The 17,794-nt window shown below is 35.1% G+C and overlaps 3 protein-coding genes across 8 annotated transcripts in view; 1 reads left to right on the forward strand and 2 right to left on the reverse strand.

Moving 5' to 3' along the window:
• Window positions 1–300: 300 nt before the first annotated feature.
• On the reverse strand, window positions 301–10,297 carry LOC128207014 (uncharacterized). 6 transcript variants are annotated; one of them, XM_052909805.1, is made up of 5 exons: window positions 10,161–10,271; window positions 8,329–8,383; window positions 3,389–4,081; window positions 2,985–3,172; window positions 301–2,763 (listed from the first exon to the last, which is right to left on the reverse strand). In XM_052909805.1, exons 3-5 carry the CDS (start codon window positions 4,074–4,076, stop codon window positions 1,708–1,710), a joined length of 1,932 nt encoding a protein of 643 aa, XP_052765765.1. In that variant the 5' UTR covers window positions 4,077–4,081; window positions 8,329–8,383; window positions 10,161–10,271; the 3' UTR covers window positions 301–1,707. The 6 variants fall into 6 exon arrangements, with proteins under 6 accessions (XP_052765765.1, XP_052765763.1, XP_052765762.1 ...); XM_052909803.1 differs by lacking the exon at window positions 8,329–8,383 and having other exon boundaries at window positions 10,161–10,297; XM_052909802.1 differs by lacking the exon at window positions 10,161–10,271 and having other exon boundaries at window positions 8,329–8,453.
• The window catches only part of LOC128207011 (structural maintenance of chromosomes flexible hinge domain-containing protein 1-like), a 100,060-nt gene continuing 90,840 nt past the window's right edge, over window positions 8,575–17,794 (forward strand). Inside the window, exons 1-2 of the mRNA XM_052909798.1 lie at window positions 8,575–8,588; window positions 14,293–14,586. The gene's annotated coding sequence lies outside the window, so the exon portion shown is untranslated. The remainder of the gene's footprint in view (window positions 8,589–14,292; window positions 14,587–17,794) is intronic.
• Window positions 14,608–17,619, reverse strand: LOC128207015 (uncharacterized). Its single transcript, XM_052909808.1, has 4 exons — window positions 17,497–17,619; window positions 16,309–17,093; window positions 16,008–16,183; window positions 14,608–15,792 (listed from the first exon to the last, which is right to left on the reverse strand). Exons 2-4 carry the CDS (start codon window positions 17,078–17,080, stop codon window positions 14,905–14,907), a joined length of 1,836 nt encoding a protein of 611 aa, XP_052765768.1. The 5' UTR covers window positions 17,081–17,093; window positions 17,497–17,619; the 3' UTR covers window positions 14,608–14,904.

Raw genomic sequence — 17,794 nt, forward strand, 5'->3', positions numbered from 1 at the left:
CAATATTATATCAAGAAAACGGTCTTAATTTGCATTAAGCTTGCTCATATAATAGTTCAATTATGTTCAGATTCGTATTTCGTACACTGGTATGGGGTAGAATTCAGAACAAAATTCAATTACGCATGAATCATTGTTAGGCATAACACTTGTATTAAACTGAAACCCAAAATAATACCAAGCCGATATCTTCTCTTCGTTTAGTGACATCTGTTTGTTGTATCATTCAAACATATTCGTAGTATCAATCAACCCCAAAGGACGGAATAATAGCAGTGTAAAATGACAAAAAGGCAGAAATCTTCTGGAAGTCGTATATTTCGAGTTTTAATGTGATACCCAAATTTCTCGAACTCTTCAGTAGCGTATTTCATTATTTCATCTCCATTTCCTACTTTATCTTGATATTTCTAAATACATATAAGTGTATTGTCTCCAGAATAAACATATTACACGCATTATTAAAGAACAGAAATAGCTTTATCCTGTTATAAAAGATTTGAGATGATTCGAGAATTTTGGGCCTGGTTAATGTTTGTGTTGCCCGAATTGACATTTATACAACCAAGTGCACAACATTCTATGTTATACAAAACAAAGCGTTAATTTGGAACATTTGAATCAGTTCATTAAACAACAGTTAATTTATCAAAACAGGTTGATATTTCGGACTTATTATAAACAAACAAATAATAAAAAGATGGGATAGATTATGTGTAACAAGATAGAGGAAAGGTGCTTTTAGAAGTAAGGTAAAATTAAATATTACTAGCTTAAAAGAAGATTCATATTTATAAATGACAGTAGTATGGGTATATTTCATAAAGATACACCAGCCTGAAAGCATACTAGTATGTAAGAGTGAACTGCTATTAAAAACTATATTTTCTATTTGTTGCCATTTCCTATTAAAGGTATAACATTTTGTAAAATATTCACTTGTTCATGTAACCAGTGATTTATTTTACCGTGCAGCCGAGATCTATAGTAGAACAAAATCTGAAGACCTCTTCAGTTTTATATGTTAACCAGAAATATGAACAGTTTTAAACTATTGTGTACAAACAAACTATGCCTTGGACTCTCTTTTCCTCAGGACTCATGACTATTAGAGAACACGAAACTCAAGCGGATTTGAAAAGCAATCATTGCAAATGTACGTTCCAAGAAAAATTATCAAATAAAACAATCTTACCTAACATAATTATGATTTAAATGATGAATACTTTACAAGATGAATGTGTGAAATATAATAGTACAATTAATAAAATCTTCACTAATTTGATATTTTTACACAACTGTAAATTTAAAGTTTTTAATACAATTAATCAAACACATGAAGGGCTGTATCAGGCCGGTTATCCTCCGAATACCGGAACATCGCTTCTTCATGTCAGTTGAACGTCGATTGCGTAGATAAAGTGTACGCCGATTGGCGGTAAATAGGCAAACGAATGGCGTCGGCATTTTTTCAGCGTGATTCACTTATTTGCAAGAAGTTATTTCGTAGAGCATCTTGATTGGCCTGCAGCTGCGAATCTTATATAAATAATGATTGTCCAAAGCAATAACCATTATTTTATCTTAGCCAAGTTGTCTTCATAAATATCGTAACGTGTGCTTTATGTCGATGTTAAAGCGGTAAGTCTTTATTTGTTTCACTATCGAAACCGTTGAATTCTGACAAATTATGATGTCGAACTATTGTTAACATAACTTGAATTCGCTCTCATGAACTTGATTAAGTTGCTGAAGGCCTGCTTGGAGTTGGAATGACAGATATACTCTTTTACCTGTCGTTGTTGAATCAACCCTAGGGACTTGATTCTCGGCTTGAAATTCAGATGATACACTTGATTGACTTCCAGTGGAACTCTTAGACACCTGTCGCTGGAATGTTTTACTTTCTTTCAGCGTTACAGTTTGTTTGTGTGTGTTCGTTTCTTCTCCTATCAGCATAGAAATTGCCACAACTTTGTTATGAACTGAATCTATATCGTCTTTACAGATGATGGCGCCGCTATCGCCTTTTGTTGCAAATGTTGTTTTGTCACTCGCAGCATTTGCCTCCTCGTCAGATGAGTCTTCGTCCTCAATTCCCACTAGATGTCTTCTATGTCTTTCAAAATATTCGGGCATTGCTATTTTCCCTTTTCCAGGCGACGACGTGGCGCCCCAGATATACACAAGTTCGCCTGTAAGTGCACTTATTCGTTCAGTTGCAAAGTCAAAAACTTGACTCTCGCTTTCATTCCCATCCGAATTTTTCTGTTTTGTCTCACATATTTTCAACAGTTGAGTATTTACTTTTGTTGCACATATGTCAATGGGATTAGAAAATTGCAGGCTATCCTGGTGAGGCAATATTTCTCCTAAGGTTAAATTTCCTTGCGGTCTGATCATTTTCAAAACATTGTTCTCTGCATTAGAAACGACATGGTTTGCGGTTAAAACGCACATATTTGTAGTACCCTCTCTAGTTTTTTCAGCAAACCCACCAAGCGTACCAAAGCTGCCTTCTATTGCAAACACCTTGCTACCTACTTTGCAGTTTGATGAAAAGCTTTCATAATGTGTCCCAACCCTTAAAACGTAACTGTCGACATCAATATTTAACCTTGATAAGCTTGCATTGATATCAAGAAGAAGTTTTTGCTTTTCTTCTTCGTTCAAAATGTTACTGTTTGCATAGAAATTTAGGGTCCCAAATCGGTAGCCTAAACCTTGAATGCCTGCAACTTCCTGTAGGATAGCATCAGCGATCTAAAATTAACATTTGATAGCATGTACATTAAAAAAACACATTAGAATTATTAAGAATGTGAAAAAATCGTATTGTTATAATTGATATATTTCTGCATGTTGACAAAAAGCACCTTGTTGAACGTATTAAAGCTACTGATACATACTTCCGAACGCTTATATATAATAACGAAGTACTGAATCAAACGAAATCAAAGATATGTTTATATATAATTGCTTACGCATTTGTCGACTTTTTGGTCGATATCTCGTGGTTTGGGCTTTTCGTTATCGGGTAGGTTACTTCGTCCATACATAGCTATGATTTCACCATGTAAATCTCGAATTGACTGCTTGTTTTCGTCAACAAGTCGGATATGCTCCTCCTTGGAAACAGTCAGATAATCCTCACCAGTCGAATCGCGGCTGTCTGAAAGGATAACCGAAAGGATAGAATTGAATGGCTAAAACAATCAAAGCTCAAATAACTCGATACCTCAAACAATTGTTCGGATGATACCCAACTACTGATTGTTATCTCCGTAACTTTATAGAACAATTGGCAAACTCATATTTACATTAAAACATAGATGCAAACGCTAAATAAACACACATTTCTGTCATATTATCTGATTAAAATACGTACATTGCCTGCGGGTTCGGTCGGAAGGGTGGTAACCTCTCACAGTCGAAGGATTGATAATAGGAATATCCATAGCATTTGTTTGCCCGCTTAAACACCTTTGTAAGGCAGTGTAGTACGGCTGCTTATTACATTCCCCGGTCATTGTTAAAAGAATGTTTGTTCTCTCTCGGATATGTCTAAGTGCGTACATTTCAAGCATGTTACAGATATTTTGGGAAAGCTGTTCTTTGGTCGAGATCCAAATATGAACGTCATCTGCCTTCATTCGATGCTCATTCTCTACAGGGCTTTCTGATATGAGTATGACTAAGCGCCCAAAAAAGCTTGGAATGTCATTAGCCTTGAATGTTTTAAAATCTGCCACGAAAATGGTAGATATCTTGAGACTCTCTCTAAAGCTGGAACAATCGAGTGTTGTAAACTCTTCAACCTTTAACGTTTTACTTTGAATCCTACTGGAATCGACATGTTTATATGGTAATGTTCTGACGTCAACGAGGTCACTTTGATCTTTACATATCACGTTTATGACGACATTTCCAAATCCCAAAACATTCGTGTCATCTCGAACCCCACATTTTGTAATGAGTCTTTGGCTTTTTCGGTTGAGACGTTGTACGTGTTGACATGTCTGCTTGTACCTCGGGTATGCCTCAGGGGGTAAAGTGTGTTGCACAATTCTATCCATACCGCCTGCAGTTTAAAAACATATTTAGCCAACAATTGCTTTCAGCATTACCTTAGGAATATACAATTATAGAGCGAGAGAGAGAGAGAGAGAGAGAAAGAGAGAGAGAGAGAGAGAGAGAGAGAGAGAGAGAGAGAGAGAGAGAGAGAAAGAGAGGGGGGGGGGGGGAGAGATAGAGAGAGAGAACGAGAGAACTCAAATGATAAGATGAAGTACGCTGTAAAAAGGTAGATCAATATGTAAGTTTAGTGTATTGTTTACTTAAAACGTATTCATATCAAACTTCGGCATGTAGCAAACCAGCGTTTATCTGAATTATCATTTGATGTCTCTAGGACATGTAGTTATATCACTGCCATAAATAACAATCAAGTAGACAAAACAAAATACAGATAACTGTGGTAAAGAATAGTGATATTATCATAAAAATTCGACCTAACCCTACATACTCATTGAAATATGATTTATATTGTGACTAGTTTCCATCGTCTTACATTAGCGCTTAAGCAAATAAACGAAATCGGTATATCATTTAAACAAACATGTATCCACTATTTATCATATAAATCCCTTTATATTTTTTCTTACATGTTACAAAGCGGTGTAACTGACTTAAACATAACACCATTTGGTTTTTTTGTGTGTGTTTTTTTTAATAAGCATACTCACAAATTTCAAGTATGCATACGATATTCTGAAAAAATCCTTTAATCCAATTTATTCTGAAACTCGTTCCTTACTTGTTAAGTTATTGATTTCAAATATACCACACAGGAATTATTTAACAAACGTGAATGTCATTAATAAACTGTTGGAAATTTTTCAAAATCAATAACCTTCTTTGAGTTCCTGAATGAACGTATTTGGGTCAGAATGACATTTAATAGTCCTCTTATCTCGTTACTTACTCTCTCTGTTATTCACGCTTCGGGAAATAAAATAATTGAAACACTATAAATTGACACATAGAAGGAAGTTTATACTTTTTCTCGTATTTACTAATCAGAACAGTGACTTAAACTATATTTACATATGATCAAAGATTGTACATTAATGAAAGATTTTAAGAAAAACAATGGCCTCTGCAACGATATCCATTATATGGTCAAATTCACAGATGGGACACTACAAGTGCTCTCATGCCATCATAACACAGAAATAAAACCATTTAAAGCACCTGGCATTTTAAAACGTAAATTTTGATATTATTCTAATCAACAGTACACATATAGATCGAGATGTGCATGTAAGTGAAATATATCGCGACAATGATTTGGAAAAGAATCTTTGAATTATCTAGGTTGACATTTATTTCTGAGAAAGCGAATTTTAATTTTCTAACCCTACCTTTACACTTTAAATACGTATCCTACTTTTTAAGATGAAATCACTGACATAGTTAATGCAAATATATCCGCTCTAAACTAGTTCGCTAGTTGAGCATTCAAATAAGCGTAATATGAGATAAGCTACGTACGATCATATGACCATGCTTTCATGTTTATGTTAACTAAATATCAATATTAATATATGTGTCATCGTTTATTATGGATTTTAGTCGTGCAATTAGTTTAACAGTGGTCTATGTTGTTGTTGTTGTTGTTGTTTTCATTTGTAAACCTTTTACAAAAAGTGTTAGCCTAACATAGTGCTACATCAAGGATTGTTTTGTTTTTTTTCAAAAAAAGTATTTGTGCTCATATGTCCGTACGGTTCATTATACTTTCCAATTCAAAAATTATATCAATAAAACTTACTCAACTAACACATAACGTTGTGACAACATCGTGTCAACGTTGTACCAACCTTTCCGCTAACGTTGTCTTAACGTTATGCACAAAGCTGTCTCAACGTAAATAATGTGGAAGCTTTCTGAACATTTAGACAACGTTACTAGGCAAAAAAACTGCGTACAACGTTGTTACCGCGTTAAAATGCATGGTTACCACAAAGTTCTGACAACAGTCCCGTCAACATTGACTTAAAATTATGGATAACGTTGTTCCAACATTTGGAATGTCTGATTGTCTTAACGCTGTAACAACATTTTAGGCGTAAGTGGGGTAAACAAAACAAATAAAAAAAAACAATAATGATAAGTCACATGCTTATATTTACTACACGTATGCGTCATACATACCACGAAGTTTTGATTTTGAATCATGTCTTGATATATCGAAGCAAATCTTAATAACCTGAGTAATATTTTTATATTCATAAAGTTTCTGTCAGAACGTATTGACATTCAATGTTCCTCATATCTCTAACATAAGATCTGCGCTTGAACAATGAAATTTAAATCAAAGCAATGCACATATAAGGAAATAAAAAAAAAATCTTATCAATACTTCAGTTATATTTACATATGATCACAAAAACAGTACCTTAAAACAATACTCTCATAGATTAATCGTTTTGACAACATTCTTAGTTTGTGTATAGAAAAGGCCAATAATTGCGTTAATGCAGGGAAACCAGTGATATAGACAAAAAAAAAATGTTTTGATATTGTAAGTAGACAGCTTAGCATAATAAGTTTCATTCATAAAGAAATGAGAACCATAGAACATCCACAATAAAGCACCTAAGTATTTTCAAACTGTTCATATTTATGATATACTAGTCAATACAAGAAAGATCTAGATGTACATGTACTAGAACACAAAATGACTCTTATGGCAGATTTCTAAATAAGAATTTTCGAATTATAAAAGCAGGTGTAAATTTTTGACAAAACATGTGTAAATGTTTTAATTTTAACGTTAACATTTAACACAAGGTATATTTTTAAGAGAAATCATTAACCGAGTAAATACAATTATATCCGAAAATAAAAATAGTTTCTAGTTGAGCATTGAAATTATCGGTACGATACAAGCTCAGAAACTTTGTATCATGAAACCAAACTTGTTATCAAGTTCACATCTTTTATCACGTAATCACCCCTTGTCGATCAGAATTGTATATTGTCAAGCCTATATATTTCGTATCTCACTTTCAAGATAGGAAGACTAAAGCCGACGTGCCTTCTTGTCTATTCCTATACATTATATTCGTATATAATTATGCTTAATGTATATATTATTTACCAGTTTGGTTATCATGCATTTCATCTTTATATTATATAAATATATATTATTAGTATCGAGTGTATGCAGCAATCCAACATGGGAATATCCTAAGCGTTCATTTATATAAATAGACTTTGTTTTAGGAGTATCAAGTCAAGATCACACCAAATTAGTCATGAAATTTGAATGAAAATGAGTACTGGTTTCCCTTAGAAAAACGTAAGCCTTTAGTCTTATGTACCGATTAAAAATGTAAACCTGTCTTGTTGATGAAATCAGTTAAGAATTAATGAACAGTTTAACATAACCATTACAATTTCTCCATTTCAAACTCAAACATTACAGTGTTTAAAAACAATTAACGTTAATACAGGTAGTGGAAAATAACTATTAATGATACAAATGAATCATCGACCCGGGCTGAGCTCGTCTTATTTATAGAAAAACCGGCCCTACATTATCGCTGCAAGCGCTGCAAAATGAAGGAAGTAAATGCAAACTTTAAGGGTGCATACTATATTTTCTGAAATGATCCTTCAGTGCAATTTAATTCTTACTTGTTCCTTATGTTTTAAATTATTTACATAAAATTTAAATTATTAATATAAGTTTTAAATTATTGATGTCAGTTTTAAATAAAATGATTTTACAATCATCAAATGATCGAACCTTCTTTGAGTTCCTATCAGAACGCATTTGAGTCAGAACGTATTGACATTCAATATTCCTCCTATATCGTTACAATCTCTCTGTGTTATTCACACTTCAGGAAATAAAACAATTTGAGCACTTTAAATGGACACACTAGGAGGAAATGAAAACTTTTAATTCCGTATTTTCTAATCAAAACAGTGACTCAGGGATAATCAAACACAATACATTAATGGAAGATTTTAAGACACAGTGGCCTCTGCAATGATATCCATTATTTGGACACATTACTGAAGGACTAACTCAACTGCTTTAAATTTATATCCCAAGCCATCATAACACTGAAATACAACCAAGAAATCACACTAGCATTTTAAAACGTACATATTCAAATCAACATTATGTAGATCTAAATGTACATGTAAGAGATACCAAAATGAAATTTCTTATGACATTGATTTGAATAAGAATTTTGGATTATTCAGGTTGATCTTAATTTTTGACAAAGCAAATTTTAGTCTTAACCTTACCTTTACACTTTGAACACGTATCCTACTTTTTAAGACGAAATCACTGGCAATGTTTCTACAAATATAAAATACTGCTAGTGGAGCAGTCAATTTAACGTAATATGATATCAGCTACGTTCATGTGACCATGTTCAACTCAATATTCTTTTATTATATCACAGTTTACATTTAAGTAAAAGCATGTGAAAACGCAATATATATATGTTAACACAGGTATAAATATGTGGGTTAATGGCGGCTACACAACAGGTTTATAATGGGTATGTTAACTATATATATATAATATATATAACTATATATATATAAGTATATATATAACTGATTATATTACTTATATATAGATGTGTGTGTGCGTGCGTGCGTGCGTGCGTGCGTGCGTGCGTGCGTGTGTGTGTGTTATCGGTTATCATGGATAAAAGTGGTGCAATCAGTTAACTGTGGTATATGATTTTCAATATTTAAATTTTATATAGATACAAAAAGGTGTAAGTGTAACATAGTGCTACATCGGCGATTATTTCTAATACTGCATTTGTATTAATAAACTTAGCAGTATTTCTTAATTGCATTTAAATTTAACACTGAACTTATGTTCGTACGGTTCATTATACTTCCCAATTCACAAGTTTAAAAACGATATCCATATTTCTTACCCAACTAACACATAAAATTGCGACAACATTGTGTCAACGTTGTAGAACCTTTCCGCTAACGTTGTCTCAACGTAATACACAAAGCTGTCTCAACGTTAAGAATGTGGAAGCTTTCTAAACGTTTAGACAACATTGTCTTTACGTTATGGATAACGATGCTCCAACGTTTGGAATATCTGACTTTCTTAACGTTGTAATTATTTAGGCAAGTGGGTTAGTGGGGTAAACAAAATAAATAAAAAACAATAATTATAAGCCACATGCTTATATTTAATATACGTATGCGTCATACATGCCACGAAGTATTGATTTTGAATCATGTCTTGATATATTGAAGCAAATCTCAATAAGTAGTAATCCTTTTATAATCAATAACCTTTATAAAGTTTCTGTCATAACGTATTGACAATCAATGCTCCTCATATCTCGTTACATAAGATCTGCGCTTGAACAATGAAGTATAAGTCAAAGCAATGCACTTAAAAGGAAATGAACACTTTATTAAATGCGTTTCCTTACCAGCACTTCAGTTATACTTATATATGACAAAAACACCACTACATTAAAGATGCACTCTCACAGACTGGCCGTTTTGACAAATTTAATTTATTTTTTGTCTTGGAATAAGCCAATATTTGCGAACATGTATGGGAAACCAGTGATATTAGACTGCTGACACCAATCAGATCGAAGTTTTCATAGTTATGTTAAAAAATTGATGATTTATGCCAAAAACCTCATTTTTTTTAAAGCGTTAGTAAAGCTTTTAGCCATAAGACATAAATGTTCGTACGTCAATATGAAAACTGCGAATTGATTTTTTGCCAACAGCCTTATACCACTGGTTTTCAAATATGTACGTAGAAATCTGTGCGAGCGCAGCTTTAAGGAAGACATTAGGTACAAATGGTTTATATACTGATATCCATTATGTAAACAGCTTTATAAACTGAGTTTCATTCCTATAGTAATCAGTACCATAGAACAGCCACAATGCCATTTAAAGCAACGTAGTATTTTCAAACTGTACATATTTATGGTATACTAGTCAATATAATCAAGATCTAGATGTACATGTACTAGAAAATGGCTCTTATGGCAATTATTTAGACAAGAAACTTCGAATTATTAAAGAAGAATAGTTGACCAAAAAAATGAATATTAAATGGTTAACCTTACCTTTACACTGTCAATACTAGATCGCCTTTTTAAGAGGAATCATTGACTGAGATTTAACAATTATATCCGAAAATAAAATGGGTTGCAAGTGGCCCATTGAAATTTTCGTAATAGATACAAGCTACAGTGCATTCAGTTGTATCCAATGCTTGAAAACAAGTTTACATCTTTGATTACGGGTATGTAAAGTAAATTTAGATCATTTAGAAAAAAAAACTATAAACCTTTAAGAAATATAGCCATTCACTGAAAGATAAAGCCGTCGCTTAACTAAGGGTGTTTGTGAGAAGTTATGAACGCATGGTTTACATTAAATATACGGGTATTAGCTGTAGTACTCATGGGCGTAGCTTCCTTTAGGCACTGTAGGCACGTGCCTACACATTTTTCTCAAAAATGAAAACAATAAAAGTTTCAAAAATGCAATAAAAATTGAAGGGTTAGGGGGGTAAGGGGTATAGTGTCGATCTGCAGCGAACCCATCGAATATGAAAATAAGTCCGTATTGAATAACACTATTAAAAAAATCGAAGGTTTTCATAACTGGTTCGAAGTAGTGTGGTAACGAAACTTCCAAGTGACCAAGGAAGTCAGATCAAAGTTTTTTGAGCGCTTGATTTGAAATTGTAACAACTTGACATGGCCGACCAGGACCCTCCATATCCGGATATTGGCGGTTCTAGCTTCTGTGCAACTGATGAGGAAACGAAGCGACGTCTTCTGACTGAAACCTGGTCGTCTTGTCTGTCCTACCCATTCCCATTTCGGTATGTGCCTACTGCATTTCTGTGTCATAGTTTTTAAATTAATGCGTCTGACCTTGCGACGTGTGAACAGCGTATGACATAAAATAGAACTGTTGCCTGTTTGGAAGTACTGATGGCCGAGAGAAGACGTTTACATCTGGTATGACTGATTGGAAGAACTTGTCATCGTTGATAAAACGTCATGAAAATGAAACTTGTCATAATAATGATTCCGCTCGATCTGAAAGTTATCAAGACATACAGTTTGGAAAAAGTGAGTCTATTAACAAGAAACTGTCGGACTCCGCTAGGACAACATTGGAGAACAACAGACATGTCTTGCATAGAATAATTTAAATAATAGTTCTCTGTGCAAAGCAAAACATACCACTACGAGGGCATACAGAGGAAACTAGTAATTTCTACGCAATACTTACTGCATTTGCACAAATGATGAAATTCTGTCGGAGCACATAGCTAGCGGCTTCGTTCAGTGTGCCTCTTTCAAAGGAATTGAACTTTGTGCCAATATTATGTCATTTCTCCAGGAAGCCGACCTTGACGTCTTAAAAGTGCGAGCGCAGAGTTACGATGGGGCATCAAACATGTCGGGGGAAATACCGAGGAGTTCAGGCTCTTGTTCGTGAAAACTCACCGCATCACAACGTACACTGCAAAGCGCATTGCCTGAATCGCGCGTTGGTTCACAGCTCCAGTATTCCTTGTGTTCGAACAATGATGTCATGTTATGTCCAGGACATAAGTTTTCTGTTCGATTACTCTGCGAAACGGCTAGCAACTTTCGTGGACGAGTTGTCTGGAGATACCACCACTAAAGAGGAAATGGAGCAGCGAACGAAACTGCGTACTTTGTGCGAAACAAGGTGGTCGAGTCGCGCCGATGCCCTGGCGACATTCAAGAACGCATTTTCCGTTGTAGTTCACACACTTGAAACACTAAATGACGACGGAGATAACAAAGCATGGCAGTATCTGGCAGGGATACTTTGCTTTGAATTCATTATAGCATTGATAGTAGCTGAACATGTGTTTAGTTCCACGGTTGCTTTAACCAACCTATTGCAAAAAGAAGATAACGTTCTATTGCATGCAATTGGTGAGACTTAGGTCGTCATTTAGCTAATAAACAATGAGCGAAACGACCCAGAAGTGTGGGGCGCTCTCTTTGAAAAAGCTACAAACGTTGACGCGGAATTTGATATAATCCCGTCGACACCAAGAAGGGCTGGTAGGCAAAATCACCGCGCTAACCCGGATGTAGATACAGTTTCCGACTATTGGAGAATAACACTGTTCAATGTATTCCTTGACCATTTGATACAGGAAATGGAGACCCGTATTTTAAGCAATGAAGACCGCTTCGCGGCACAGTATCTTCTGCCAAACCGATTGCCAGGTCTACAAGATGAAATGCTTCCGTCCATATATGCCGCATATGCTCCAGATCTCCAGCATTCGTTTGAAGCTTTCGGTAACGAAGTTGCGAGGTGGAGAGTTCAGTGGAATATCGCGGACAGTAGACAGCTAGACATAAAACTTAAAGGTCTGTTGGCTCAGTATAATTGCAATTATAAAGATAAATATCATGTAACACACCTTCTTTAGTAAACATCTGACTTGAACAAAACGTGAAATAACTAATGTTTTATTGCATTTTTGGTTTTGGTTTTGGTTTTGGTCTATTACGCATCAGCTTTTGAAATCCAACTTTTCATTTTCTATCCCAAATCTTGCTGTTGTATAAAATCATACTGAAATAATATATTCACAAGGACATGGACGTCGACATTAATAATGTTATAAATACATTCGCTTCAAGGAAGTGTAGGAAGCTTAACTTTTTCTGAAGCAAGTGTAGCCGGCCTTTGCTACAGAAAGTGTTTGATTTGTACGATTTCTAAGTAGTTCCGGTTTCTTAGTCTGATTACTTTATTGACATGGTCGGTTATATATTCATAATTTAAATATATTCTGAATACAGTACGAAGAGTTTTTCAATTATCGTTTATTTATTTTTTGTTGAAAATTTGAACTGCTTTAGAACAAGTATGGAATATACTTTTAAGCGTGACAAAAACTGCAAAATTATAAAATTTATTTTCCTTCAAAAATTTCCCCAAAATACAGCTGCGGCGATATGGGATTTCAAAAATGTTCGGGGGGGGGGGGGCATGCCCGCCAACCCCCCTAGAACAACGGAGCCTTCACATTCATTTTTGCCAAGCTACGCCCCTGGTACTGACACAACTACTTACCATTATTGTCCTTTTAAAGTCGTTAGAGATACTATGTGTATTATTCATGAATGCACTCAGTGACCAAAGGTACTCATGAGCCAGATATTAGTGTAGAAGTTAACTCTGAAGGCTCGGAAACGCTAGGGAGACCACAACTATTTGATCAGCTGACTTTTGTTGAATTTAATTCAATTAATTGTCATTATTTTCACCAGGAGCTGATATTTGTCAAATAATGAACAGAAAATTTAAAGAAAAAAACCAACAATGTATTGAACTAAATACAGACAAACATTTAACATTATGCTGTCTACGGATAGTGTTTCAGAAATTTTAACAAAGAATTGTTTCATATCAACTCTATGGAGTATATACACTCCAGCTCAACAATGCACTGTCACTTACTGTATATATATATATACATATATATGAATATGTAGGCATTCATCACAAAATGGAGATATTTTTAGGAGCACTGAATGTGCAATTACGGCTTTGAAACGACCACTTGGTGCACCAAGTAATATGAACTAAAACGTATTTGCTTCCATTCATAACAACCTGTCTGTTACATAGATGGTTTGTTTTATTAACCTGAATGAGAAAGTATAACAATAAAGTATTAAATGGCGGTACAGGTTTTTTTTAAGCTGAATATAATAACGGTCGATTTTCAAGTTCATGTCAATTTTCCACTCGAAGCAGAAGTGTATCACTATGTCTAGCATGCTCTGTAAATTCAAGGAATACTATTCATTGTTTGACACCCTAGGTTGCTATTTTTAAATTGATGTAGGAGTTCATCAATGTAAACGAGATAATTAAAAAAAAAAATCAGAACACTCCTTCTGTCTGACGGATTTAAGGACTGCGATTTCTTCAGATAACTTCCCGTATGCTTTAAGTCATTGTATGCGTTAAACAGAATGCGCACCAGTTTTATGGTAATTCCTAGTTTACCCAACTTCAGAAAACGTCCTGTGTGACACGCAAAATAAAATGCAAATTCCTTATCAAGCATGCTCATGAGCAGAGTACTGGTTTTTTCAATCTAACGATACCCAATCCCTTGCTGTTGTTGGGGCAGAGACGGTCGACAATCGGGTGTTGACTTTTGTTATATTTTAGAACTGGCAGTATAAGGAGCACTCACCGACAGTCATGGAATATCAATGGTTTCCCGGCACTAACCGAAAGTGAAGGTCAGACAATATTTGGGGGCCCTCATCGACAGTTATCGACAGAAGGATTTCGGAACTCGCCGGCGATCAAATACTCATTGACGGTCAACAGCGGATGTTTGGAAATATTGACAAGAGAACAGCAAACCAAACTACACACAGTGTGGGTTCAGAGGATACGTTATCAATGATGCCGAGTTTTTTGCTTGTACTAGCATTGTCCGACAATCTAGCAGCGAAGGTAATGAAATTAACCATGAAATTCTATTTATGAACTTTTATCTAAATAATGTGCTTACTAAATCTCAAGGTCTTATTAATAATATATTAACAAAGTTATGCAATTAATGGAGTATAATGCATTCGAAAATCAAATGTATGAACGTGTACAAAAAATACAATCATAATCAAACGAAATGAAAACGTAGGAGGTATATGAAATAATGAAAGGAATAGCAAATAGCAATTAAAGCAAAACTACTTCATGTATGTACACCAACAAATACCTGTTATATAGTTTTTCCTTCAAATGTACATTCATTCAATTAATAAAATATTTTTAACATAGTTGAAATGGTTCTCCATGTTCATGTTGTAATTGTGTCAGACCTTGTTGCAAATAGAAGGACATGTATTGTCTTGGGATACTTTTCTCTGTTGCACGATTTAGCTTCAGACCCATTAACATTGAAATCACATGCACACATTGGCCGTCCATGTCATCAGCGCACACAATAGAACCACTGTCACCTTCTTTTGCAAAATGTTGTGGATTTTCATCGCCATCAACCTCATCTGGATCTAAATCTTCAATAGCGATACACTTTGTGAAGGTATTTCTAATGAATTCTGCCATTGTTATTTTTCCTGATCCTGGATTAGTCTTCGCACCCCATATGTAAACATGCAACCCTTCTAGGAAGTCAATGTCTCCACTGATAAAATCAAACAGTCTACTTTGCATTGGTTCTTTGTCGGAATTCTTAAACAGCGTGTCTGTTGTAACGTTGTTCAAAGTTGCTGCTGCAATATCAACAGGTAAATCGACCAGAGGAGTGTCTACGCTTGGGGTGAGTATTGTTCCAATTACTATTTCATCATTATTTCTTTCATCAATCAAGGACAAGTGAGTGACTTCTCCGGCAACATGTTTAGCAATAAGAGCACAAGTTTCGTTACCTTTCCGGGCAAATCCGCCTAGCGTCCCAACGCCCATTGCGGATATTGCACTTCCAACTTTGCAACCAGAAAACATCATAACTTCCTTCGGATCGCTTCTCAAGATAAAGTCAGTGATTCCGTAGGGTTTGAGGACAGAACGAATATCTTGGATCGTTTCTTCTGAATATTGTTCAATTTCCGTTTCTTTAACGAAGATGTTGAATGACCCCAGGCGGTATCCGCATCCAACTGCATTATGAACATTGTCGAACACAGCCCTCGCCATCTATAAGGTGAAAACAATTGTATACGTTTTATTCAAATTCCATGATGTAATGAGATAACTTACATGCAATTGCAAAAAATTATTATGTTTAACAATATTAATATTACAAAATACAGTTACTAGTTTTCGCTTTGTTTATAATGTCATTATTTTTAAGTTATATGCCACTAACAGCAGTCTATTTTTTACAAATATGCAGCTTCGTTAATTGGTACCTCATCGGTCACCTGTCGTGGCTTCGTGCCGACCTGGGGTCGTTCCAAATCAGGGACCTTGCTTCTTCCGTACATAGATACCCCCTCCGATATCGTCTCTCTGATCTTCTGTAGGTTTGCACGTGCTAGTTCTACATGTGTTGTAAAAACCTCTTCTTCTGACATATCTGGCCGACCTAAACACAAATAGATAAAAATAGACACTCGTAAAAATGGATAATGTTTAACGTATAAAGGTTTAACAAAATAACACAAATAAAAGAAAGCAGATGCTAAGATTATCTAAATAAATATTTCTTACCGCAGTTAAAATGGTTCTTTTGCAGCTCACCCAGTTCAAGTTTGTTCGAGCTCCTTCGTTTGTAAAAACTTTTGGCTGACACTGGAACATCTTCTATGGGGCTTTTTTCAGGATTCAGAAATCTCCCAAGGTCTGAAGCTGCGTTGTACAATGCAGAAATGTATTTTTGTTTTGACCAACTGGATGCTGCTTCTAATTCAACATCATGTCCGATGTTTCGAAACACATTGAGCACATTCAACCTTTCTTCCAAAAATCTGAAAACTATTCGCTCAAGAAGACAAGAAATAGTATCGGAAAACTTTGCTCGAGATGTCACGCAAATGTACTCATTATCTGCGCATGAAAACTGCTGTGGGGTTTCTTCTTCTGAAATCAGAACGATGAACTTCCGGTAATGACCGGGGATGTTTCCCTCTCGCCTCGCGCTGGTATGACTGGCAATGAAAATTACCGGGTCCTTAACGCTCGTATCTGAGGATGACGCTAGAACCTCCTCTACATACTCGGCAACTGTAAGGTACTCCTTGCTGACTTGACTTATTGCTGGTTTTGTAACCACTAACTGCTCATTGTGGATCAGAATTGTATCTTGTGGAGCCTGTATATTTAGTATAACACTTTCAAATTTAGGAAGACTAAAGTCATCCCTAATTCCACATTTTTGTAGTAGTTTCTGACATCTTTTGATAAACGGTTTGACGTACTTCCCTGCGTATCTGTACCGTGGGTAGGCGCTGGCCGGTATGGTTGTCCTTGTTATTGTCTCCATTATTTGGTTATTCCTACAAAAAAAGTCAAAACAAGTTAGGCCGACGTGCCTTCTTGTCCTTTTCTAAACATTGTGTTCATATACATTTATGCTTAATGATTATATTATTTACAAGTTTGGTAATAATTCTTTTGAACATTACACAATATATATTTTAGAGTATTATGAGTAACGAGTGTATGCAGGAATCCAACATGGGAATATCCTGTGCGTTCCTTTTTATTAATAAACTTTGTTTAAGTAGTATGAAGTCAAAATCACACTCAAATAAGTCACGAAATTTAAATAGAAATATGTACTGGTTTCCCTATTAAAGAAAAACGTTAATCTTTAGCCATATATGTACCGATTAAAAAAGTAAACCTGTCTTGTTGATAATATCAATTAAATAAGAATTAATGAACAGTTTAACATACCCATTACAATTTCTCCATTTAAAACTCACACATTACATTGTTTACAAACGATAATTGTGAATACAAGTAGTGGAAAATAACGCCTTATATTAAACATGAATTATAGTCCCGGGCTGAGCTCGGCCTATTTATAGAACAATCGGCTTGACTTTATCGCTGCAAGCGCTGCAAAAAGAAGGAAGTAAATTGCGGCATTCTCAATGCACTGAGGCATGTAAGGCAATGAAGTTGTAAGCGTGAAGTTATACGCAATCACATTGCCCAGATCTATATCATTCACTGCCGCAGCCTGCAGATT

The sequence above is a fragment of the Mya arenaria genome, chromosome 10 (assembly GCF_026914265.1).
Source record: "Mya arenaria isolate MELC-2E11 chromosome 10, ASM2691426v1".
Lineage (NCBI taxonomy): Eukaryota > Metazoa > Mollusca > Bivalvia > Myida > Myidae > Mya > Mya arenaria.

Bases quoted from the DNA above. Each gene is read 5' to 3' on its own strand.
- LOC128207014 (XM_052909803.1), bottom strand. From the start codon at position 4,076: ATGGATAGAATTGTGCAACACACTTTACCCCCTGAGGCATACCCGAGG. The intron at 3,173-3,388 runs GTACGTATTTTA...TTATCCTTTCAG, and splicing joins CGACCGAACCCGCAGGCAAT to ACAGCCGCGATTCGACTGGT. The intron at 2,764-2,984 runs GTAAGCAATTAT...TGTTAATTTTAG, and splicing joins ACCAAAAAGTCGACAAATGC to ATCGCTGATGCTATCCTACA.
- LOC128207015 (XM_052909808.1), bottom strand. From the start codon at position 17,080: ATGGAGACAATAACAAGGACAACCATACCGGCCAGCGCCTACCCACGG. The intron at 16,184-16,308 runs GTAAGAAATATT...ATTTGTGTTTAG, and splicing joins AAAGAACCATTTTAACTGCG to GTCGGCCAGATATGTCAGAA. The intron at 15,793-16,007 runs GTACCAATTAAC...TTCACCTTATAG, and splicing joins CACGACAGGTGACCGATGAG to ATGGCGAGGGCTGTGTTCGA.